General features: G+C 42.9%; 1 protein-coding gene across 1 annotated transcript in view; it reads left to right on the forward strand.

Annotated features, from left to right (window-relative positions):
* TRAPPC9 (trafficking protein particle complex subunit 9) overlaps positions 1 to 26,971 on the forward strand; it is a 2,424,721-nt gene that overhangs the window by 653,207 nt on the left and 1,744,543 nt on the right. The window contains exon 15 of the mRNA XM_078686702.1: positions 14,916 to 15,079. Coding sequence (XP_078542828.1) covers positions 14,916 to 15,079 — 164 coding nt within the window. The remainder of the gene's footprint in view (positions 1 to 14,915; positions 15,080 to 26,971) is intronic.

The raw sequence follows: 26,971 nt of genomic DNA on the forward strand, positions 1-26,971 counted from the left end.
TTTAATATGCTGTATCTCTGCTTTTATGATATTTTATATATCGAAATAAAGCCATTCATTCATTCAATAGAATAAAAGCTGGCGCCGAAGGTTCTGCTCAGATGCCCGCAACCTGTGCTACGGAATGCCAGGCGGCCGAATACTAAGGTCCATAGTGTTGATTCTAGCCCAAGCCTCTTTCATCCACCGACACACACTCCATGCCCCTTTACCTCACTCTTGCAGGTTTGTTCATCCCTGCTTGCCCCTTTACCTCACTCTTGAAGATTGTTTCATCCATGCTTGCCCCTTTACCTCACTCTTGCAGGTTTGTTCATCCCTGCTTGCCCCTTTACCTCACTCTTGCAGGTTTTTCATCCCTGCTTGCCCCTTTACCTCACTTTTGAAGGTTTTTCATCCCTGTTTGCCCTTTTACCTCACTCTTGAAGGTTTTTCATCCCTGCTTGCCCCTTTACCTCACTCTTGCAGGTTTTTCATCCCTGCTTGCCCCTTTACCTCACTCTTGCAGGTTGTTCATCCCTGCTTGCCCCTTTACCTCACTCTTGCAGGTTTTTCATCCATGCTTGCCCCTTTACCTCACTCTTGAAGGTTTTTTCATCCCTGCTTGCCCCTTTACCTCACTCTTGCAGTTTTCATCCCTGCTTGCCCCTTTACCTCACTCTTGCAGGTTTTTCATCCCTGCTTGCCCCTTTACCTCACTCTTGCAGGTTTTTCATCCCTGCTTGCCCCTTTACCGCACTCTTGAAGGTTTTTCCATCCCTGCTTGCCCCTTTACCTCACCCTTGAAGGTTTTTTCATCCCTGCTTGCCCCTTTACCTCACTCTTGCAGGGTTTTCATCCCTGCTTGCCCCTTTACCTCACTCTTGGAGGTTTTTTCATCCCTGCTTGCCCCTTTACCTCACTCTTGAAGGTTTTTTCATCCCTGCTTGCCCCTTTACCTCACTCTTGAAGGTTTTTTCATCCCTGCTTGCCCCTTTACCTCACTCTTGAAGGTTTTTTCATCCCTGCTTGCCCCTTTACCTCACTCTTGCAGGTTTTTCATCACTGCTTGCCCCTTTACCTCACTCTTGAAGGTTTTTTCATCACTGCAGCCTCTCTTTGTGACTGATTTTCCTTCTTGTTCTTACTCCTTCTTTCCACGTTTAAGGTCTTTCTCTCTCTGGGTCAAAAATGTGATTTTTGAAAAATAAGAGCTGGTCTCCAAAAATGAGTGGCTGTCAACCCAATTTAAAACCACCTGCTCAAATTATGCACTAGTTACTAGTCCAACAGACATACTCTGCAAATATAGATCGCCCCTATTGATACCATTTATTTTGCTGTAGCATGCAGCAATTGAAGTGTGGTTCTATGTTTTAATGTGTTATAAAGTATTCATCGTTAATAGTCGATCCAAACAATTAAATTCCTTTTTATTCTCTGCATATGTTTATAGTGTGTAGCTAACAAGACAGCAAGTAGTGTAATTTCACCTAATTCATAGAGGTTGCAGAAGTGACATCACCTGCCCTTTGATCCTCTAGAGGATATCACCGGAAATTACATCACATGGCTTTAGACTTTATGATGGCTCATGCTTTGCCATTTAAATAATAAATAAATGTTATTGAAAATTCAAAGCTGCTTTCCATCAGGTTAATAAATACACGACCAAGCAAGCAGCTAGTAAAACTAGTTAAGGGTGAAGGCATGCTTGCGTTTTAGGATATTTGGATTGTGTGAATGGGTAACGTGCTGATGTTCTGGTCTTGTAACCTTGCCAACGCTCGGGTGTATGCTTAATATTCAATCAATCAAAGTCATTTCTGAAGTGCATGGCTGTCTCAACTGAGAGTGCCGGCACTCAAAAGCAGAGACTGAAGAACAGGACCGACCACTCATATCTACACTTTATCAAGGAGCCATGTTTTTAGATCTTTCCTGTAACAGTGCTCTGGCTCTGCCATGAGACGGTGGATAGGCAACATGTTCCAAAGCCTGGCCCTCAAAAGACCTGCCGCCCGATGATCCTTGGCAAACCTAAGGATGCGCGAGTCAAAGGTGATTCGCTCTAAAGGCTCTCTCCTGTTGGTATCAGCTGAGCCTATTTCTCAGGTATCGCAGGCCTTTGCCCATAATGGCTCTGAACGCCAAAGTCAAGCCTTTGAACTCAACCCTCTTGGCATCCGGAAGCCAATGAAACTGCTTCAAATGAGGTGAGATGTCATGACGGAAGGGGATCCGTCGAATCAGCCTCTCTGCCGCATTCTGTAGGATTTGAAGTCTGTGTGTCAGGAAAGCAGAAAGACCCAGCTCTGTAATCCAAATGGGATGTCACAAGAGTGTAGATTACGATTTCTTTTGGGATCAGAGAGTGGAGCTTTTGGGGTTGCGTAGGTGGGGAGTGTCTGACTCCATATTGGTCTACTTTTTGCTCTTGTGCCCATGTCCACCGTGCCACACTGTCTGCGCTATCCTTCTATGTTTCTGTGCCCCTTTTTGTCTGTGTTTAGGTTCCCAGTTGCCTTGCCTGCTAAAAGTCTCAAAAGGAATGGGATCGCAGAATAAATCAACACCATCCGTACAGGACCTTGGGCGTCTTCTGATTGGTTGTAATGCTTGCTGAGTGTCAGTATGGTGAAGTTAATCATGTTTTAGTTTTGTATAGATGTAGTCCATGATAATGGGATCATCTGCACGACTGAGCGCCACCCTACTGAGGTACAGAGGCAAGATGAGCCATCCATGAAATCATTACAAGTGATGCTAAGGATTAGCCATGGCTAGCCCCTCACACTATTCATGTCTATGGCAATAATAGACCTTCAAGAGCTGTGACAACCCCTAGCCCAGGATTCATAGTGGGGGACCTCCATTTTGTTTTTTACATTTGAAACAAATTATTTGACATCAAAAAGTCTTCAGTACAGTAATGGTTCGTTTGTCATTTATGTTAATAACTGAAGCACAAGTAAAAAGAAACCAAATGTCGGCGGTTACATGAAGCACCCTTTGGGAAGGAAAATGTCCCACATCAATCGTATACATTTCGAATGATTAAATGTGATCCGTACAGCAAAGAATAAAAAGCATGTGTTCCATGTGTCATTCTACATGCCTGATCATACGATGGGGAAGCCACTTCAATGTGCTCATCCAATCCTGCAGCCATGTACCCCGTCCCCCAAACAGTGTTCAATACTGATTCGTATATCTGTTGAACCAGTCAGAAACTGCACATACCTTCTCCCCCTGGCTGCCTCAGTGTGGGGCAAGTGGGCATGGGGGTGAGGGCACCAGGGCCAACCTGGACAACCAAAAGCAGCCCTGACAAAAATACTCAAACAAGTCCCGCTCCCTTCTTCTTCTCTTGCTATCGCTCTCTTTCGATATATCCATTTTCTCTCTCCTTCCCCTTTGATCGCTTTCTCTCCACCTTTTCCTTCTATCCCTCTATTTTTCTCTATCTCTGTCCAAGCCTCACCTTGCCTGCTTCTATTACCCTCTTATTGGAGCAGCCCTGGTCTTTCAAAATGTCTGGTAACATTAAAGGCCTAACCTTCCCTGGCAGGCACCTTCGAATTATCTGCGATAGTGGCAAGGAAAGACCTCAAGGGGCCCTAGTTTCTCTGGTTCTGAAAGTGATAGGCCGCAGCATGGCGTAGGTCTTGGTCTTACCATTATATGTCGACATATCTTTGATTCTTGTTTTAAGTATTGAGACTGGCCCCCTACATCACCACTTGTCCACCCTGCGCTCTGCTAGAAATAGGGCCACATCCGCAAGGCATCTGGTCGGGCATGGGACCTTCTTTACATACCCAAAGAGGACTGATAGTGTCTAAATTATCTGATGCCAATAGCTGGTATCATGTGGCAACATCATGCAAGGTGTAGAAAATCTGCATACAGCAATAGGCATCTAGAGCATTCATGAGTAGTGTTTATTCCAAACGAAGTTGAAAATAAGTAAAAGTGTCAAGAGGGTTACGCTCCTTGTTGCCATATTCTGATCTAGGGAAATAAATGCCCTTCAGTGCAAAGTGCCTAAAGAGCTTTTTTCCAGCTCTCGATAATGATGCATGTACCACCCATTCAGCAAATAATGGTAGAAGGTTATTTATTTATGAGACTTATAAGCGCTCAAATGCCCGTGGGTGTCTCGGCGCGGAGGACAGCAGCTTCTACCAAAGCGGAGGGGATTATTGATTAAACAGCCTGGTTTTTTTTATTTTCCTGAACGATAGTAAAGACTGGCAGGATCTTTCTATTTTGTTATCCTTGTTGGCTGCTCTTTCCAAAGATATTATCCTGATGTCCTCAGTGCATAAATGTAAGCCCCTTTTTCTGAAATCCCTTAGGATCATCATCGAACCACAGTAAGTGTTTACTCTCCGCAATCGTTTGAGGAAATGTCTTTGGTTATTTTATGATACATTCCTTGTTGCAGAACTTAGTGGTACATTCACGCTGATGCTATTGTGTCACAAACGATCTTCCTCTATTTTCACGTCATTCACATGGCTGCACACCTTAGTAAATATGGCATTCCCTCATACCGCTTCTTTATGTTACCTGCGGTCCACGTTATTCTCCTGCCTTCATTCATTGTCCGTTTTCCCATTTCCTTCCTCTCCAACATTACTTTGTGAAGACACTAAAGTAAGTGTTAGCTTTTGGCTTGATCTTGAGAATAGAAGCCATGTACCTAAGATCTATGCAGATACTCCAGTATTAAATGCACAGAACTTCTATTAAATCTTTCTCGTTCTCATTGAACATGGACAGCTACCCTCCCTTTCAATATTACTGTGCTGTACTATTGAGACACTTTAGGAGAGTTTTTCTTCTTTTACGAACTAATCGGTGATGAAATACCTGCACCTGAAAAATCCATGCTTCATGACTCTCCTCAAAATCATGATCTACAAAGGTCCCAGAGACCAAAATCACCCATAGCTGATACCATTCTGTCATCTTTTTTTAACACTGCTTAGGTGCTACACAATGGGGTTAGGAATTTGCTCTTCACTAGCGTCAGAAATGGTGTTATTAATTTGGGCGGGAGCAGGCCTGACAATTTAGTGAAGACACCCTGGCTAGGTCAAAACACAATTCTTGGAGAATCCCTGCTGACCCCTGGCAACTGTGGCACAAGCAGCAGGCTGTCTGTCCCTAGAGAAGTGTGTACTAAATTCAAGTACCAACTATTTTAAAGTGCACAAAACAATATAACTCCCAAACCAATTTAGAAAATATAGAGATAACGGTAAGGAGCAAAAATACACCAAGATCATCAGACTGGGTTAAGGGGAACCAGGGATTTTGACTTTAAAATGTTAAGGCTAAAAAACGCCTAGAAAATGTCGAACACTATGGAAAGACAACAATCCACGGTAGACGGGGACATAGGTGCAATTTCAGGCAGACTGCGATGGAGTGAAGGTATGATACTTGTTTTCTTATGCCCAAGTTATTTTCTCTTTATCCTCTACTAAGGACAAAAGTGACCTTGATAGGGGGACACTGAAATTAAATTTAAACTAGACAATTAATCATCAAGGGAGCATAAAGATAGGGAAGCATATGTAGTGTAAATAGACAATTTATTTTACAAGTATGATTTTAGTACTCATAGTAATAGTCAGGTGCTCACATAAAGTGAAAGGTGCGCAATGTGACAAAGTGAGAGTGAACTAAAAACATAACATCACATTGGCAACACAATTGAAACTCCACATAAGTATATGATGATTAATTGTCTAGTTTAAATTAAATCTCAGTGTCCCCCTTGGGGATTTTACTTTTTTGCTCTGGACTCACTGAGGCCAACCTTGAACCATTGTCCTTTCTAAACATACATTAATCCCAGGTTCACGTTTCGGGGTGTACCCTTGTTTTCCCATACTATCTGCTATCAATTAGTCTTCTTTTGAGTGTGCATATATTAACTTTCCGCATGTACAGGTTTATGATTAACCCACTCACGCTTGAGACGTTTACTCTTAATTACTTAGTAATAATATTACTTTTTATCAATACTCCTAAACAAGAAGTCCTACAAACATATTAGTAATTTCACAAAATAATGCAGTTACCTCATTTAGTGTGCATACAACTTCCCATCACCCGTGCTTGTGCTGTGTGTGCATCTATATTACAAAATACAATATATTAAACCGAAAGTGAAAGGAAACAAGTAAACCCTACTCTAATGCATGACATACATTGTTTAGAGGCAATCTGTACTTCATTTAGTCCATTTCTTTTTGATGTCAGAGAGTGACATCATGATTTTTATTTTGTTCGGTAATTTTACTTTACCCATCAGTTTTATATTGAATGCCAAGGTACAGGAACAGCTCATTGACTATTATTTATGTTAAATTCTGAACACGTCCATTTCCCATTGGATAGTTTGTCAAACTCAATTTCTTTAAGGGTCTTCTCAGGACATGGTACTGGTGCTATGTATGTCCTCTCACACCATATAGTCAGTAATGCGTTGATAGCCACAGATCATATATAAATGGGTCTTCCCTGTGTCTCAATGCTGGGTATATGACTCTCACCGTCTCCCTTGCTCAAAAGTTCAGAATCAATTTCTTGATCTTGTCTGATGATTCAGTAATGGTATTGATATCTGTATTAAAGTCTTCGGTGCGCTTCTCTTTGGTGTCTGCTCACATTACCTGCTGTCTTTCTCTTTGCCGCCTGGCTTGCTGCTGTCTTTCTCCTTTGTATTTGAAAGGCTCGGTCAGCTTCTATAGTTTTACATATTAGCACCCTGCCAAGTGAGCTTACAAGGCAGTTTTAGGGGTGACTTATGAAACTATAAAAATAGGCTTTACCTTCATGATAAATGTTTTTATTTCCATGCAATGTGTCTTTGCAGAGCATTTAAACTGCAGCCTGACCAGAGAACAGTGATGCTCCTGGCAGAAATATATGTTTGTCATATATGTAGGTGCTGCAAATACACAATGCATCCCTCAGATGACATTTTACCTTCCATGCCATAGTTGCACTTACAGTGGACTTATGGGTAAGGTAAATAGGCCAAATAGGTAGTTCCAATGTACAGCACATGATTTAGAGGGGAAGCAGAGGCACTTTACTACTGATTAGCAGTGGTAAAGTGCACAAAGTCCTAAGCCACAAAAATAGGGTCCAGAAAAAGGTGTAAATCTGGGATGACTATGCAGAATATTTAAATTGAATACAATAAGGAATGTGCTTTTCAATAATGCACTCAGCCTATTACTGCTCTTCTTTGACCTTGCCATCTATTTATTAGATTGCCCGTCGAAATATTCACGTTATGTAGATGCCAGCTAAAAGAAAATGTCATCCAAATAAAAAAAAACTTTGTATGTCTACCTATATCCAATTCAATTATACAGATTACCTTTATCCCACATCTTCCTAAAAGTGCAGAATTGACCACTCCAAGTTTCCTGCAAAAGAAGGACTTCAAATATCGCCCAATGAGCAATCCCGAAATTTCGCTTCAACCTAGCAACATCCTCTAAGACAATAGAGATAATGAACACCAGTGTGAAGCTCATCAATTGGATAGCTCTCCGCAACGAACTTATTTCTGTGTCTCATTTCCAAGGTTCCGATTTTCTAATTAGATTTCTGTTCCTCTTCTCCATAATATTTAATTTAAATAGTTTACAAACTGATATTTCCTCATTATGCCACAGCGAGGCCCACTTACTCATTTCATCTCCATTTCGTTTTATTCCTGTGCCATATTTCTTCTGTTCAGATATTATCTCAAGGTTTATTTTATCTTCTATGAAGCAAGGCAGTTTCATCCGAGTGAATATCCATGCCATTGGCCTGTTTCTCAAATACTTCCTGACCATATCCTTTGTTTGATGGTTAACAAAGTCTACTTAAGTTAACTTAACAGTGAGTATGAATGGGGGGGAGGGGGGGAGGGAGGGAGGGCTGAAGCCCTTTGAGCGTTGAGCGCCAGGCTGTTAGGAGTAATATGATGGCCAACTGTTGGCCTCATTACAATTAAGATGGGAGCTCAACATTGGTAAGCGATTCCACTGAGTACAGTAATTCCATGATGCGGGCTTTTCAGTAGTATTACAGGTTTTTTTCCCTGAGCAAGTGGGAGTAACTGTGATTGTTTTGGGTTTATCTGCATAGAGTGAACTAAGCTGTAAACCAAAATTAGCCTTGGACAACGGGAAAATATAATCACACTTTGAAGCTTCCAAGGGTAACACGCTAGGACAGAGGGTTGTTTGGAACCTTGTCCTGAACCCCAGCACAGATATTGATAAGTGTACTGTCTTCTTTTCCCTCTGTATCTCTGGGCACAGTTTTACAGTTGACTTGTTACTGAAAGTCGTGTTTTATGTCATTAACCATAATAGAGCAGGAGGGAGAGGACATCAATACAGTAATAAGCAGCGGTTATTTACAGTGAAGAATGTGTTTATTTCCTGGGCGTTGAGCTGTGACATTGTGCCGTCAGCAGTTTGTTCATTGGCTGGTTTGTAGTAGCAGTAAATCCCTATTTATTCCGCACCTTGTGGTGGTGTGCTTTGAGCAGATGTAAAAAAGGCAAAAAAGACAGATATTTGTGCTGCCCATTTCCAGGTTACACGTGTGATAGAATTCTCTGCCCCTCGAGTGTGCAGTGATGTTTTAAGCAGCAGCATTGCTCATTCTCCCCTTCCTCCTGAAGTCACCATGTTTCTTGTACATCAGACTGTTAGATTGGTTGCTGGCTTTTCCTCCCCCCTCACTGTTTACTCTCGGATGGGCCTCCCTTATAAAGTTTGTAAGGCATCTGATCTGTGTGGGTAGATGCAGCTTGAAATTATAAAGCATTACCGCAATTAGACAACTTGTTCAAGTTTGGAAATAGGCTAAAAACCTTTCCGTTCATCATTTCAGGAATTTGGTTGGAGATGTCCTTTAATTGGTCCATAGCACGTTTCTGTTTAGGTATCGCCTGAGACGGCGCATGTGCTGTTGCAAGACATTTTTTGTTGGAGCCTGCCCGTTGCTTACCATTCGTTGACTTAATTTTCCCTCTTATTTACTTAGTCCGCGTATGTCAGTTTCAATTTCTCTTTGTTCGTTTTTCTGTCGAGCATGGACCAAGTACTTATTGCTTCTTTTTGAACAGTGTTGTTCTACTGCTTGAGCTGGGATTAAGGTATTTTTTTCACATTCTTCTTCCTCTATCTTTGTTGCTGGTTCCCCCACAACCCTCCCACGTCAGTATGTGTTGTTAGGTTGTCTTGCATCTGGTTGTGCACTGTAGTGTTGCTTACACCACTTGTTTTGTTTCTTTTTCCTTTTCATACTCTCCCCTTCTACTCTTAGGTGCAGCATAACACCACCAGCTGGCCACAGGTTGTTAGTCGCTTTTAACAATGATTTCAAAATACATTAATGGCTTTGCACTATCACTATTAAGTAATCACTCATTTAATTTGTGACAAAGTGCTTTTTTGGTACGTGTTTCATGATTTGGAGGATTTCTTGGGCACAAAGAAAATATTCTATGGAAAAAACAGCATGTGTTTTAGATTGGTTTACGTTTGTATGATTACAGGTTAACTAGAACATTCTAGCGTGAAAATAACGTATTGTACGTGCTTTTTTGCTTGTTTGGCCTCTTATTTCTCTCTCTTATTGTTCTTTCCCCTGTAGCCTAATGTGTACATTTCAGCAAAGATCATACCATACCCTACCATACGGTGACAAGCCATACCATACCATGCTATACAATGATAGACCATACCAGACCATGGCATAGAATACGACAGGCTATGCTATACTATACCATACCTCACCACACAGTGACAGATCATACCATACTATATAGTGACAGGCCATACTGCACCGTACCATATCATACTATAGAATGGCAGGCTTTACCATACCATACTATACAATGACAGGCCATACCATGCTATACTAAACCATACCTCACCACACTGTGACAGATCAAACCATACTATACTTTGACAGGCCATACCATACCATACCATACCATACGTAACATAACATAACATAACATACTATAGAATGATAGGCCTTACCATACCATACTATAAAATGGCAGGCCATGCCAAACTACATAGTGACAGGCCCTACCATACCATGCCATACAATGACAGGCCATGCTATACAATACCATACCTCACCACACAGTGACAGATCAAACCATACTATACTTTGACTGGCCATACCATACTATAGAATGATAGGCCTTACCATACCATACTATACAATGACAGGCAATGCCATACTACATAGTGACAGGCTCTACCATACCATACCACACAATGATAGGCCATACTTCTATTATACCATACGATAGTATACAATGATAGTCCATTCTAAAACCCAGCATTCAATGACAGGCCATACCACACAATACTATACAATGACAAGACATACCATACCATAAAATCACAGACAATACAATACTATACAATGATAGGCCATACCCTGCCATACTATACAATGTGAAACTACAGCATACAATGACAGGCCATACCATACTATTCCATTCCATATCATACTATACAATGACAGACCAGACCATACTATACAATTCCATATCATACTATACAATGACAGACCAGACCATAGTATACAATGAAAGGTCATACAATACCACTTCGTTCCATTCCATACCATACCATACTTTACTATACAATGAAAGACAATGCCATACCATAATATATAATACAATGACAGGCCGTAACATACCATTATATACAAGAACATGTTATACAATACGATGACAAGCCATATTATACCGTATGATGACAGCCATACCAAACCATACTGTACTGTACATAGACCGGCCATACATACCATACCTTAAAGTGACCGGCCATACCATGCAGTAAGATACAGTACCTTACTATACAATGACAAGCCGTACCACACTATACCATGATATACTTTACCTCAGCCCGGGATGCCTGGTTTCACCCTGGAGATACCCAGAAAGGGACCATCTCACAGGGAAAACCAGGATGGGTTCCCCAGCGGTCTACAGCGCCAGGACACTCGGGTAGAGTAACAGTGCGCTTTACAAGTATACCACACAAATGTATTACTCACTGGCAGCTGCCAGTGGATAGTTATTGATAGGAAATGGCTTTTTTAGTTTTGCTAATAACTTTGGTGCCATTTGACGAATCTTCACAGATCTTTCCAAAACGTTTCTCTTTTTGTGCCTAGTTTGTGCATGGAAAATTTCAGTGTGACCTGTGTAGCAGGGGCTGAGAAAAGGGAGAGGGTCCCAAAACGCAGAATCCCCATGCATTTTCCATTAACTTATTGGAAAGTGATATTGAAAAAAGTGCTGAACGAATTTACATCAAATTTGTCAGGAAGCAAAATCTTTGGTGATTTGGTGTAAATCCATCCGTTGAGTGGTTTTTGAGATCTTCAGAAAGAAAAAAATGTGTATATCTTGACGGTTGGCTTTGAGGGACTCTCCGTTGAACCCAATTATAAAAAAAATAGTGTGTACTGATTGGCCAAGAGGAATTTTTTGTCCCCCTTGGGCCAAATCGCTCCCATGGGATACACGCTCCCCGCAGAAGCAAGGACTCAGATTGGCTGCCTGCAACCTGAAGAAAAATGTTGCAGGCAGCCATATAGGATTCTGGGACTTATTCCCCAGTTCTGCAATTTAAAAAAATCATTAGGGGGCAGGGTATCCAGAAGAACTCCCCAGTCCCCAAAATGAAAACAACATTTTGCGAGGGGGGGGGGGGGGAGAAAAAGGTCACCTGCACTTTTTTTGTAATTATTTGAGTGTGGCCCCCCTCTTTAAGCCCATTTTGTGCCCTGGGGGCCCCATCCCCTGTGTCCGAGTAAGGGGCCCCATCCCCTGTGTCTGAGTACCCTAATTAAGGAGAGGGGACGCAGGCCCCCTTCCCTGAGCCTTAATAGGCCCTGAGCAACCAGACTCCATAACCCGGGGCCAAATTCCATAAAAAAGGGGTCAGGGCATGCGGCCTCCCTTCCCAGTCTCTAAAAGCCCCAGGGACTCCATCTCCCGAGTCCGGGCCATTCATTTAGGAGAAGGGATGGGGCAACACTCCCCAGCCAAATGCAGCCCCAGGAACCCCATCCCCCCACCCAGCCCCACTACGTTAAAGGAAGGGGGGGAATTGTCCCCCTCCCAAAGCCTCAAAGAGACCCTGGGGACCCCATTCCCTGTGGCCGAAATGCCCAATGCTCCGCATAGTGGGGGCAAGTAAAAAAAAAAGCCTCTTCGGCCGAGCGGGAGCAAATGCCGGGAGCCAGCTGTGGCCGAGGGGGCACTGGGGCCCTCCCTGCACCCTGAACTTGTGGTATTGGGGTGTCACTAGTGGGCATAGTGTCTCCCACCTAAAAGAACGATAGGCCCCTCAATGTGGGGCCACAATAGGTGAGATGTAAATTGGGCAGCAAATATGAACACATATAATAAAAACATTAAAGTGAATTTAAGAGTATTTTCAGCATTTTGAGCAATGTCTCAAATACATACAATTATATCACTGTGAGTGAATTAAATTAAAAGCAATATTTATTTAAATATGAACATCCACTAATACCTCATGCCCTTACAACGTTGCCCCAAGTTACCCAAAATGTGTCAGTTTGGCATGTTCTCTTTTTATATTGTCTATATTGATATCTAATATGAGGCAAGATTATTTTATACCTACTATCTATAAGTGAGGTTTTTGTAGCGCACAGATCCTGTACTGAATTACTTCAATGTGCCCTCAAACTGCATGGTTGAGGTAAATGACACATAGAGAAATAAAGTGACAGACCGCGAGTCAGTCAATTTAGTCACGTGGAGAAATTGGGATTTGAGTCCCAGACTGCACATTGTGCACTTAAGAGACTGTAGGATCTCGTCCTCCTCTCTTCCGCTCTCACTACAAAGATCAGTGCTTTGTGTTCAGTTAGTCAACTATTGTTATTCATTAAGTGTCGGTATATAGCAGGGGGCTCCAATCTTTTCTGTAATGAGAGCTGCTTCGATCAGTGAAAACCATGGTGAGCTACTAAAGGCGAAGCGACTCGCACATTGCTCCTAGCGACCCCCCACATCCAGCTTCACTGACTTTGAGCCTAAAGTGGTTTGAGCAAAATACATCTAGTGTCCTAGAAACACTGATAAGAATGGCCTGGATTTGTGTTGTAACCATACTTTATAGAATGGAGAGAGAAGAGTGAGTTTGCACTAAAGGTAGTGTACACTCAGTGGAAGCTGATGAGATGCAGACGTTCTTATTTAATGAAATGCCCACATGAAACTCAGTTCTCTGCTGTGCATGTTTAATAGTGAACTCCTTCTTCAACTTCACAACCTATTTATTATTATATAGTTCACACAGTTGCATCAACGTTGCCTTGAGCAGTCTGACTTTTCTTTCTTGATTCACTTTATACTTCCAGCTTGCAAGAAAGCTGAATCAAGAAAGAAAAGTCAATCCATTCAAGGCAACTTCAAGACAACTGTGAATTCACTGGCGTAACGAAACTTGAGGGGGCCCCCTGCAAGGTACGGTGAGGGCCCCCCTCCGGATTAAATCAGGAGCTCTCCAGCCAGAGCTTTGTGCTGAGGGGGCCCCCATTGAGCTTGGGACCCCCTCCGCATCGTGTGGGATGCGGGGACCTGTGTTACGCCACTGTGTGAATTGTATAATAAAAAGTAGGCTCTGAAGTTAAACGGAGTTCACTCTTAAACATGCAAAGCGGAGAAGAAAGAAGTCTAGTGTGGGAATTTCAATAAATATCCCCTACATTTCATAAATATCTCATCAGTTTCCATTGAGTTCAAAACAGCACTACATTTTTTGCAAACGCCCACTCTTCTCTCTCCATACTATAAAGTATGGTTACAACACAAATCCAAGTCATTCTTACCAGTGTTTCTAGGGCACTCTATCTATTTTGCTCAAACCACTGCATAGACTCCTTAAAAATTGAGCTTAAAGTCAGTGAAGCTGGATGTGGGGGTCTCTAGGAGCAATGTGCGAGTCACTTGGCCTTTAGTAGCTCACGATGATTTTCACTGATCGAAGTAGCTCTCGCTACAGAAAAGGTCGCAGACCCTTGGGTTAGCCATTTAAAAATAAACACAGGAGGGCTGAGTGAGGCCTTGAATCATATTGCAGCCTCAAACCAGGGTGCAGGAAATGCTAAATTGCCAGGGCCTTAGTCGGTGGCCAGATGTTCCTTGTAATGTTACAAGCACTACGTTATTTAGCTTGAGTCTGCCTAGGATAATCAAGTCAAATCAATATGGTCCTGTTGTGTTTACAGTCAGGGTTTGACTGCAACCAGTATATGATCCAATGAAGTGCAGTATTTGAAGTCTGTCTAGTTGTACTTCTTGCTTAATGCAAATCATGCAAAAAAAGTAAAACAATGTATAATGCCACAGTCTTTGTCAGTAACATTATGTAAAACATGGTGTTTCCACGACTCATTTTTTGGAACAAAGCCCACAGTTTCCATGTGCCAAACAGTGATAATTTCAAGGCAGACTAGCATGCAATCAAACCAGTTTGTAAATTCAAAATGTCTTGCTCCAAAAGGCAGGCGGCTGAATGCTTAATAAAACCAGAAACTGACATGTTTATCAGTATAACACAGCGGATTTGTTTAGCCCTAGAACAAGGTGTTTGCTAATTGTTAAGTAACATATTGTCATCTTGTACCTGAGCAAAAAAAGATTTTTTGAAAACTTTACATTTTGTTCATTGTTGAGTGTATTACTCAAAAAGCTTCCCTCAGGTTAGGATGCACTAAACGAACACTGCATATTAAGGAAACATGACTTTTAAGTACGTGTTCAGGTTCAAGGACATCTAGGCTTGGAAACTGATCTGTATTTTACCTAATCATTAAATGTGTTTCTGTAGGTCGGCCAGCACTTTGCAGCCTTCTTCAGGAGATGAAGTCTCCACTAACGTGTCGGTGCAGCTCTACAATGGGGAGACCCAGCAGCTGGTGATAAAACTGGAGAACATTGGAACCGAGCCGCTGGAGACACTGGAGGTGAACTCCAAGACCGTCAACAACAAAGGTACTTGTGGATTGTTTTCTCATGCTCTTCCTAGAGTCAGCTATGTCGAACCGTGGGGCCAGGTGTTCAAAAACACTTAGCAGATTTGGTATGTTAAGTGCATTTATGTCGCACTTTACAACCGCTTTCGTCATCTGGGTACCTACGACGGTTGTGGGTACACATTGTATGGAATCAGTGTGGTTGTGTTTCGTTTTGTTTACAGGTTAGTCATATTGGCTGTTTTCCGGGGATGTCGAATCAGACTGGCATATCATTTAGCGATACATTATAATGGATAGTGATTGACTGGCTTCTTGGATGGATCTGTAGGAAGCTGTATCTGATGAATGTGTGTTCCAAAGGACATTGCTGTTTATTTGCTTCTAAGATATATTGTCATTCATTGCTTGAATTCAGATGGTTGTTGGGGTTTGAGGCGTCTTTACCCGTTGTGGGGCTCTGATGTGGTGCTATGTACATGATGAGCCTGCAATAAATGTAGATGTTTTTAAAGGTTGGATAATATCCAAATGTAATTAACCATTAACTTCATTATGATGAAAATATTCATCTGCGTTAAGACTTGTCTATCGTAGCTATTCTTGCAGTTGCACGCGGAGGTATTACAGGGCTTAACAAGAGAGTTCTTGGTAGTTTCATTTTCTATCCGAAATCAACTAAGGGCCTAATTTAGAGTTTGACAGATGGGATACATTGTCACAAACTTGGCGGATTATCCCTCTGCCGTATTACAAGTGTATTATAGTCTACGGCACTTGCAATACGGTGCACGAGATATCAGTCATGATTACCAAAGTATCCCGTCAAACTCTGAAGAAGGCCCACAGATTGATTTGTAATCCATTTTGTGGAGAGAGGAAAGCACAGCCACGAATGCGGCTGTGTGGTCAGTCACTGTTGATCCTATTTTTTTCCCGAATTTTGTCGCTGCAGCTATAAAAAAGCTCTTGAGATCCTCAGTTAATGGAAATGACATCAGTAGTCAGCATGCTGGTAGATATTCACTAAGAATTTAGCAGTTGTATAATTGGATCACATGATTTATTTGGGATGTGCTGCAGCTATTGTAAATGAGCTATTGTAAAAATAAAAAAAGCACCTATGGTCTGGTTTTATGCTAATTTAATTTGTTTCAAACGCACGCTTCTTAGAAACAAGTGCTTTCCGTGTGAGCTCTATGGAGTGGTCTACTTCCCGTCTAGAGTTAAAGCGGACATTTATAGGGACACAGGAGTTAAAGACTCCAAAGATTAACAGAGCATTTGAAGCAGGGATCTTCCACAATGTTTTGCTGTTGCTATTTTATACGAACTAACTATTCACTGGAAAGGGTAAAATATCTTTGAAAATTAGAGAAGAATGCAATTAAAGCAAAGTAGATGATTAAAGAAAATAATTTGTAGATAAATAAGTAATAAAGTTAAGTTTAACTACTTTGTTGGAACAAAGTAGTTGAAATTTGTTTCACAAAAAGTAATTACATATTTAATAAACATTCTTCATTATTGATATCAACCATTGGCATTTCGTTGTATATTAAAATATATTTGTTTCGTGCTTATATTTGGAAAACTCAATCACTTGGAACTACCATCCGCCTGCTCATGGCCCTTAAAATCAAAATATCATCATCGTTATATAATGGATTCTTAAAACACTTTGGGCTCAATTGACAATAAAGTGTAAAAGTACATGTGGAGATTCAAATTTTTCTTTTCAACGTAGTTTTACACTTTTCTGCAATTCATAAACATTGATTCCAATTCGTACCCCAGGCGTACGTTTCCATGTACACTGCTGGGAAAGTCATGTGACACATTCTCAGGGCTCCCTTTTCTCCAATGTATAAATCATACAATATTACGCACCTGAGAGATGCAATCTTTAGTGCAATGCATCTTTTTTGCCTTCATGTGAAAATTATTTTCCCCTTGAAAACCTCTTCTTCTACAAACCTCAAGGTTTTAAGGTGATCCACTCCCCTTCTCGCCCTGGGAGGGGAGTTACTCCAGCCCTTTCCTGGAGTAAAACTCCCATCATCTACAGTGTGTAAAAGTGTCAGATTTAAGCTGGCCAGCGGCCAAACTCACAAGCTTGTAGGTGTTCAAAGAAGTGTCAGGCAAACCATGTCTTTTCTGCCATCTTCTCACCCCTTGTCAAGGGGATACCAAAGTATAAACTACGCACCTGTGGTATAGAATTACGCATGAGGAAAACCAATAGAGCCTGTCAAGAGCTCTTCTGTGGATTTCTGACAGGCATAACTAGGGCCGGAGTGGCCTATAATTTTACCTGGCATTTCCCTAGTGGGCTGGTGCCTTTAGAAGCTGGTTTATTTTTTAAGTCCCATGGCCGCTGATGGAGTCTCTGTCACTTTATTGTAGCAAGCACAGTGGGAAGCAAAAGGAGAAAGAGAGAGAGACAGGAGAAAAGGGTGTGTGTAGAGATCAGAGAGTGGGAAGAGAAAGGCAGAAAGTAGATGGATGGAAAGAGAACGCAGGGAAGAAGTGGGCGGCGGGAGGATCATCAGAACATTTTTGCTAGGGCTGCTTTTGGTTCCCAACCCTAGGTGTAGATGAATACATTTTTAACTATAAACATGCGTTTACAGGCAAGAAGGCCTCTGTGAGTTTGGCACTCAATAGTCCCAAGTAAATACCTCCTTTCCCCTTCCTTGGTTCTTTTCACTCGTTCACTCTGCAAAACTCCAACTCTCTCAGACGTTCCCACTTTCTGTAATGAAATCTATTTTTTCCTAGTAAACCTCTCAACCTTACCTATTCAAACAATTTATTGTGGGAAAAGTTAAGTTGTTAGAATTAATATAGTAAAAAAGAAAATCAGAACTGTTACATTTGAATACTAGAGCAAGTACCTTAGGAGTGAAATGCTCCATGTGGTAGTTTAAAACCCTTAATGCGGATATTAATTTAAAGTTTTAGAACTGAACTATAGAAACACATCTCTTTCAAAGGCCATCACAAGAGTGAAAGTGTAATTTCCTTAGAAGGCCGCACTCTAATGCTTTACAAATTGGAGACTCTAGCAGAATCTGAATGCATCTGGCTCGGCACCGGGACTACTTTTTCCGTGAATTTGGGCACTTGATGTTCTGTTGCTGATTAGACAGCCTTGTCTTAAAACTGTGTTTGCTGCTCTTATCATTCTGAGCTGCATAACGAAATACAATCCGTATCTTCTATTCTCAACGTTATTCAGCAAAACAGTTTTTTGAGTTGGCATTAGTATTTTGTTCTGTATTTGATGTGCTTCATGTGATCACATTTCTGAGACTGAGAATGAAAATCTATTTGAAAAGATGACCCAGGGAGTCTTAAAATCCGAGCCTGATGTTGCTTCAATGTATTGTCACTAGAGGTTAAGCAGAAGAAACCCTATCATTTTAGGCAGCTAATCCAGTTCATTGCATTAGTGGTTTATTACTCTGAGGGGATGCAGCTAGCCCTTAGGAGGACTAATCCTATTGCAGAAGGGCTGAATCCCATTAGACTTCCAGATATCGAATAACCACAACACACACTAGAGCATAACGCCCAAAATGAAGCTGAGTAAAGCATAGAAGACCGATCAATCTCACACAACATTGGTGGGGACTCAAGAGATCTCCAGCAGCACAGGCATTTACCAGGAGGAAAGACCAAATGAGTGCAGGAGGTGGTGAGAATGTAATGTACTAACCAGTAGCAGAGGTCACAAAGCATATTTATCTGCACAGTCCCACTATCCTTATAATAATGATGACTTAACTTCTTTTCCAACACTGTCTTCGCATCAGAATGTTACTCCCTTATCCTTTTGTCAGGTTTTGGATAACTTGATTCATCTGTTTACAAAAGGTTTTTGTCCCCTCTTCCCCTGGCTGCTGCCATTAATCTGGTTGCTGCAGTGTTGGTTTGCTAAGTGTTGCTGCATTTTAGTTGACTTGCTACCAGCAGCTTAAGCTGCCTTCCGCAGTCAGCATTGTATACAGTACTAAGTAGATTTGGCTTTGCGACCACCCCCGGGGCTTGCTCATGATTGGATGGCTTTTATGTTTATCCAAGTGCCCCACTCTTGTTTGGATAGCTTCCCCCTCCTGGTGTTTCCTTAGTAGGCAATCGGTGCAAAGTCTCCAAAATAAGAGAGGCTCCAGCAAATCTAAATCTTCCTAATAGCAGTTTTACACCATGATTTTGGATTGTTTGCAGCCGTTAAGCCCTTAAGTAAACACTTACCCAAACTTAAGAAAGGGCATTAAGTAATCCACTGTGAACCTGTCACAGCTGCAACCTCTGTCAGAATAAGTAAAATGGAACAGAGTCACTTAGTCTCATAGGAACAAACTGATGCAGCTGACGCTGCCTTCTATTTATTTTAAGTTCCATGGTGATCTTTACACTCAAGTTTTTCTCCAAAGCACTCGGAACGGGGTAAGCACCTATCTTCACTGGCCAGAAATGAAAGCTCTAGATGTCTTTTTTTATTTTTTTTATTCTCAGTGTCTCGGTTTTCTCAAGGATACGTTTGGCCAATTTCCCAAAACCTAGGCCCTGCTCCTAATACTTCGTGACAGTTCGCCCATAGATATAGTAGGGCATTACTCTCCCACTACGTACCACCACACAACAAAGCCATTTTATTTTTGGGTTGTATTTTAAACTTATATTTTTTGCCCCACCTTCCATACCCCTTTGTTATTATATGGCTGGGTCACGACGTTATTATTTATTATTATTATTTATTATTTAGAAGTTTTCTATAGCGCTAACAAGACCCGAAGGTAGCAGAGCGCTTTACAGTAACAGGCGTGACAGGGTGAACAACAAGACATGTAACAAGTAGAGGCAGTCCAATATTGGGGGAGGGAAAGTGCGTAACAGTGGGACTTTTGGTGTAAGGATACATAGCTAACACATAGTTCAGTGGGAGATCCTGGTTATCTGGGACCTAGGGAGCGGAAGAGGAACAAGGATTTGAGTTGGTTCTTGAATTCCGCATAGGACGGTAGAGTTCTGATATGTGGAGGGATAGAGTTCCATATTTTGGGGGCATTTCCAGGGAAGGAGCAGTCCGCAGTTTTCTTCTTTCTGGTTTTTGGAAGGATGAGCAGCAGGGAGTTGGAGCTTCTCAAATATCTGCTTTGGCCTGCTTTTTTGAGCTTGGTTGCCAGGTATTCAGGTTTACCGGTGTGGAGGGCTTTGTGGGTTAGGCAGGCCGTTCTGAAGGAGCTACGCATTTCCACCGGAAGCCATTCAAGTTCTTTGAGTGCTGGGGAGATGTGGTCGAATTTTTTGCATCCTGTGCTCATTCTTGCTGCCGCATGTAGTGTTGTTTTTAGTGGCGCCAAGTGTGATTTGGGGATACCTGTAAGGATTGAATTCCCATAGTCCAGTCTAGATAGGACTAGAGATTGTGTAGCTAGTTTAAGATCCTTGTTAGGAATGAAAGGTTTGATTTTGTTCAGCAGTCTGAGGTTGAAGAAAGCACTTTTTGCCGAGTTCTTGATGTGGTTTGTCAAGGTGAGTTTGGGGTCTAGGGTGAAGCCCAGAGATTTGACGGAGTCCGTTGGCGTGAGAGAACCTTTAAGAGCATCGATCGACTTCAGCCACTCCATGACTTGAGGATTGTCTTCTTTGTTTGATATGAGAAGGGTTTCGGTCTTGTCGGGATTGAGTTTCAGGTGGTTTTTTGTCAGCCAATCTTGAACATCTTTTAAGACAGGATTTAGTCTATGGATGTCGTTGGGTGAAGAGGTTTCCAGGTAGATCTGCGTGTCATCCGCGTAGAGGTGGAAGAGGATGTTGGCATTCCTGAGTAGTTTGGCGAGCGGTTCCATATAGATGTTGAAGAGCTGAGGAGAAAGTACTGATCCTTGGGGGACACCCTTATTGACTTGCTGTGTTTCGGAGGTGAAGTTCTTCAGTTTTATTATTTGCGAGCGGTTGTGGAGAAAGGAAGAAAACCAGTCAAGAACTACCTCGCCGAGGCCGGCTCTTACTTGCAGAGTTTTGATGAGGAGCTTATGGTCTACCGTGTCGAACGCTGCGGATAGATCGAGGAGTATGAGAAGGCAGCACTTGTCAGCGTCAAGAGAACCGTGAATGTCGTCTATGATGTTCAGCATTGCGGTTTCTGTGCTACGACCTTGTCTGAAGCCAGATTGGAGGGGGTCCAGGAGATTGATGTTATCCAGGTGATGAGTTAGTTGCAGGAGCACGCAGCGTTTCAGTGTTTTGGCGAGTAGAGGGAGGTTGGATATCGGTCTGAAATTGTTCAAGTCTGCAGAGTCGAGGCCGGGTTTTTTCAGCAAAGGAGTGACTTGTCCCATTTTTAGACAGTCGGGGACCACTCCGCTTTGTAGGGAGCTGTTTATGATTTTGCCCCATATTGGTGCTAAGGTGAGCTTCATTTTTTTGACAAGTGAGGGGGGAATGGGGTCTGAGATGTGAGCTGATGGTTTGGAGGTCGAGATTAGCGAGATTATCTCCGTTTCCTGCACGTGGCGAAAGCTTAGCCAAGGTAGGGGAGGGGGGTCGGAAGGGAGGGCCTGAGGGATGGTCGTGTTGCTGATGTCTAGAGATAGTTCGATTTTTAGGACCTTGTCGTTGAAGAAGCTGGCGAAGTTGTCGCATAGTTCTTTGGACGCCTGCAGGGGTGAGGGCAGAGGCTTGGATGTTTGGTGTCTGATTATGTTGTAGAGTTCCTTAGGTCTGTTTTTGGAGTTGGCAAGTGCCTCTCGGAAGAAGTTGGATTTCTTGTTTTTGATATGGTTGTTATACTTCTTTCGGGCTGTTTTTAGTTGTAGGCGAAGGAAGGTTGTTGGGTTGTTTCTCCACTTTCTTTCTTTGGCTCTCAATGTTCTTCTTTCTGCGTTGAGGTCCGAATTGAACCAGGTTCTGGACGGGGTGGTACGGCTTCTTTTGAGCTTTGGAGGAGCTAGATTATCGAGAATGGAGACTAGCTCAGAGTTGTACTGGTCAATGAGATCGTTGGTCGAAAGGTGTGGAGAGTTGTCTGGGAGAAGTGAGCTTAGCTGCCCTTCTAGAATGTCTAGGGGGACTTGAGAGAGGTTTCTTGACCATTTGGGTGGGTCTTGGGGAGGTTTGAACGGGATGATAGGGTGATTAATGTGAAATAGGATCATATGATGATCTGACCAGTCAACGGGGAGTATGTGGTTGATCGTGATTGCATTCTTATGTGCAATGATGGCGTCCAGTGTGGCTCCTTTGTAGTGTGTCTCCTCGGTGCAATGTTGAGTGAGGTTGTTATCTGCGAGGAGGTTGGATAGCGATCTAATTAGAGGGTTGCGGGTATCATTCCATCGGAGATTTGGGTCACCAAGAATTAGGTTTTTGGAATCGCCGAGAGCGTCTTGAGCGATCAGGTTGGATAGTTGGTCTCCAAACTCATTGTTTCTGCCCGGGGGGTGATAGAGTAGATGGCAAAATAGAGAATCATTGTCTTTGGTTTTGATGGAAACGGATAGACATTCAAATGAGTTGTATTCAAAGGGGGAGGTTTCTGTGATGATCCAGCTGTCCTTGTGGATGATAGCTACTCCACCTCCTCGTTGTTCTATCCTGTCTTTGGAGATGAGGGAGAATCCCGGAGGAACCAGCATGTCTAGGCAGGGGGGAGATGACTTATTTAGCCAGGTCTCAGTGAGGAACGCAACATCTATGTCGTGTGTAAGGATGGCTTCAGCTATGTCCGTTGCATGTAATGAGGCCGATCTGCAGTTGATTAGGAGGCAGTTGGTGATTCTCTCCTGCATGCTGGATGGTTTGTCTTTAGCTTCTCTGGGTATGGCGGTGAGGACTGGTAATCTTTGTCGTTTGAGGGTGAGTTGATCTTTCCGATAACCAGTGATTACTTGGATTTTAGATTTAGGTGAGACTGAGATGGGAGAGTCGTAGGACGTGGCTAGTAATGTTGCTTCTCTGTCTGACATAGGCGCTTCTGATCTGAGTGGTCTAGTGGTCAGGTGTTTAGAGCAAGGTGGGATGTGAGATGAGGTAGTGGTCGGGGGCCTAGTCCATGGGGCTCTGGAGAGTTCAGGTTTTTTGGGACTGGAAGCCAGGCTCTTGGGATAGGGATCGATCGGGTGAGCGTTGAGGGCTCCTGTGGGCCCCTGGGTGATGCTGTCGTTGGCGAGGAGGGGCGATTGGGGAGGGGTATTGGGATGTTTGGAGGGATTATATTGTGCATTGTGGGGTACTGTGGGTCCCTGGGTGGTGGTGTTGTTGGCGAGGAGAGGCGTTCGGGGAGGGAATTTTGGGGGAATACAGGCTATACCGAGGTTGAGGAGTATTTCAATTAGGCCTTGGGTGATGGAGTCGACCTGTTTTTCCAAGGCTGTGAGCCGCTTAGTAGTGGAATCAATGGGGGGGTTGTGGGCAACTGCAGTGGGGCCGAGCTTGTTGTAGTGCGGGGGAGTGGGTTGGGAGATAGAGATCGGGGTAGAGGGCGGGGGTTGTGTAGGAAGAGGGCTGGGTGAGATATTGGACATGGGCAGGAAGGGGGGAGGGTCAGGAGGAGGATAAGACGGGGGACGTTTGAGAGTGGGGGGGATATTCGAGGGGAGGCTCGTTGGCTGTGAGCTGCCAGTTGACCGGAGGGTGATTGTCCTCGGAGGTGGGAGAGTGGGGGGGATATTCGAGGGGAGGCTCGTTGGCTGTGAGCTGCCAGTTGACCGGGGGGTGATTGTCCTCGGAGGTGGGAGGTAGCTATGGGGGGAGAGGTGGTAAGGGAGGGTGGAAGAGGGTGAGAGTTGGCTTTCCTGTACGTTCTATCTCTTGGTGTGTGGTGTGGGTAGGGGCATGGCCTATGGAAGGAACAATCAGCCAGCCGATGGACTAAACTGAAGTGTGCATGCCCAGCTGACCGGTCTCTTGATACAGGCAGTCCACCATGTGCAGTTCAGAAGGGATGTATGACGATACAACGAGGGCCATTTCAATGCGGTCTGTTAGATCGCGGTTTTCACAAAGCAAGTCGTTACATCGACTTGGGCTGGAGGGGCGCTGGACTTAGGAATAGTGTAATTACTATTCCAACTTCAGTCTACATACAGTAGGGAAGGTGTTGGAAACAGTAATTTACACTATTCCTTAGTCTACAGCTCCCTCCAGTGGAAGTCGATGTAACGACTTGCGTAGTAATAGTACCACGTTGAAATGGATGCGTGGTAAACGATGTCTCCCATTCAGAACTCTGTAATCCCTTAATATATTTATAAATTGGAATCCATAAGCAAAAACACTAAATTATATTCATTCCTTGAAATATTGCTGATGTTGTCAATAAAATACGAGAAGTAAAACTTTCAGTTTCTATTGGCCTTTTCATTTGTGTCCTTGACCAGTAGAAGTATAATCCACATTACTAAGTAAACTGGAGCATAGGAACATTTTTGTGCACTGCTTGTGACTTATGAAAATAAACAGATCTTTGCAACTGAGAAAGTCTGCAATACTGAGGAGCCCTACTCCTTGAGTCTTAAAACCTAAGGCCAGGATTGCAGTGCGTGGCACACAGTGGCATGACAAGGGAGCTATAGACCCTAGTGCAATCAGCAAAAAGCTTTATATGGGATGTTCTGGGCTTCGGTGCCTCTTACTTGCTGCATTATTGATAGCTATGCCCCTGTTGACACAGTACAGGCTTGGAGCAGTAACCTCGTCGGTAAGGCTGGGGCTCTTAGTGCAGTGCAGGATTCCTCGCAGAGCGGGTGAGGTTAGTGACATAAAGCTCAAAATGGAGTTCAAGTGTAATGTTATGGAGTTTAGTCAGGTCTCGTGGACTGGGAATGATGATGAATATCTGCAGCGGATGACAATAAATGAAAGATTACAACTCTGCTCCGCATAAGAGTCATAGGAGTGCAGAGGCAGAAGAGCTGATGACACACGTTCAGAGGTTTCAAGGTGTCCGTCATCAGGAGTAAGATATTGGACCATAAAAATACATAGCCTGATGATCAGTGCTGTGGGTTACAGTGCTGAATGCAAATTACAGGTCTAGTTATATTTGCGCACTGCCAATGTTGACGTCGGCTTCCATTATTAAGTGACCTAACCCAGCTACGAGCACAGATTCTGTGCTGTGAGCCATCCTCAAATCAAATTGTGCTTCCTCTATGCTGTCAGTTCAGTTCAGTTCATAAACTTTATTTGGGTAACTTGGTACCCATAAAAGAACAGCATCATGGCAAGTTAAATGACAAGCGGAGAGTTAGAAATATATGGCAATAAGAAAATTGGAATGGTATAACCACAACATTTTAGTAAATTAGATTACAAGTTAAAAAGAGCTTCATTGGTAATAATTACATAGATTACTATCATATAAAACATTGTGTCATCCTGCAGTTATACACAGATAATCAGTCATAATAAAATCTCAGGTATCGGACATGGTCTTACATGCTCTAGTGGCGATTCTCAAAAATGTACTTATACGAAAAATCAATTCTTCGTCAAGCAAGGAGACTAAACAGGAATAAGCATTGTCCAGACTAATCGGATGTAAAAGCCACTTTATATATTTTATATAATACTTTCAAAAAAATAAAAAGTGTAAAATTGATTGGCCACTCACCCCATCACAAGGACATGGTACGTGATCAAGGTTGGGGTGGTAACCAAGAGGGAAACACAGTGCAAATCTAACAGTTCCTGCTCTTAAGCGAAACAGTAGGCTCCTTTCCCAATGACTCATGGATAGGGTGAGATATATAGGTAGGGGATGGTGATGGTGTTCAATGGACATGTAGCTAAGAACAGAAGATTTCTTAGATTCTAAACCAATCCTTTCTGTGTTATACAAGGAATAGAGGGCATCTCTTAGCTCCTTTTTGGGCACAGTTTCAACTGTACTTGGGTTTAAAGAGATACATTCTTTGTTGACACTGCACAGGCTTTGGTGCACTCCACTCAACCAAGGAATACCCATCCCTTTCTCACACCTAACACAGTCATTAATAATCTCTCTGGTGAGGGAGGCTGCCCGGTTCTTCAATACTGATAACCAAAAAAGAGCCGGTCGGGCACGTATGAAATCCAATATAAAGTTAAGATTAAGTTCTCTATGGCAAATATATTGTGGGGTGGTGATTGGGATGCCCAGCAGTTTCCTGCAGAACCTATTTTCTTCCTGCTGAATACAGGAACTGTTTACAATTCCCCTAAGTCTCTGCCCCATACGTGTCCACAGGAACACATTGTAATTTAAAAACATTTTGAATAGGTAAAATAGCACCAGTGGCCTTTGGGCGAGGAAGGCTAAGGGTTGAATTGGTGGCCTTTGAGAAATTGCTCCTGGAGTGAGTAAGATGCTCAGTCCAGGAACCGTTTGCAGCAAAGACCAACCCAAGATAAGGGAATGTGCGGGTACTTGTCAGTTTATGACTACCCACAACAATAGAGCTTAGCTGACGTTTCCCAGGACCACAGGATGTTAAAAAATGAACTTTTTAAATTAACGCATAGATCCAAAATGTCTATATACTTGACAAAACTCTGTACTAAAATGCGCACGGAGTTCAGGGTGCGGCCTATGAGGACCGCATCGTCTGCGTATAACAACACGGGAAGAGTTTTCCCATTAATTATGGGAACATCATGAGTCGGGGTTTTTAGCTAATTGTTCAGGCCATTATTGTAAATAATAAAAAGGAGGGGGGCCAAGACACAGCCCTGTCTGACCCCCCTTCCTACCTTAATGGCTCCCGAAACCTCTCCACCCATGCCAATCCTCACCTGTGCCTGGAGGTCTTTATGAAGGTACGCTAAGAAATGTACCAAAGGCTCATCCAGCCCATATGCCAGAAGGATTGTCCAAAGCTTTGACCTAATAACAAGGTCAAATGCCGAGGACATATCCGTG

The sequence above is a fragment of the Lissotriton helveticus genome, chromosome 4_1 (assembly GCF_964261635.1).
Source record: "Lissotriton helveticus chromosome 4_1, aLisHel1.1, whole genome shotgun sequence".
NCBI classification, from domain to species: Eukaryota; Metazoa; Chordata; class Amphibia; order Caudata; family Salamandridae; genus Lissotriton; species Lissotriton helveticus.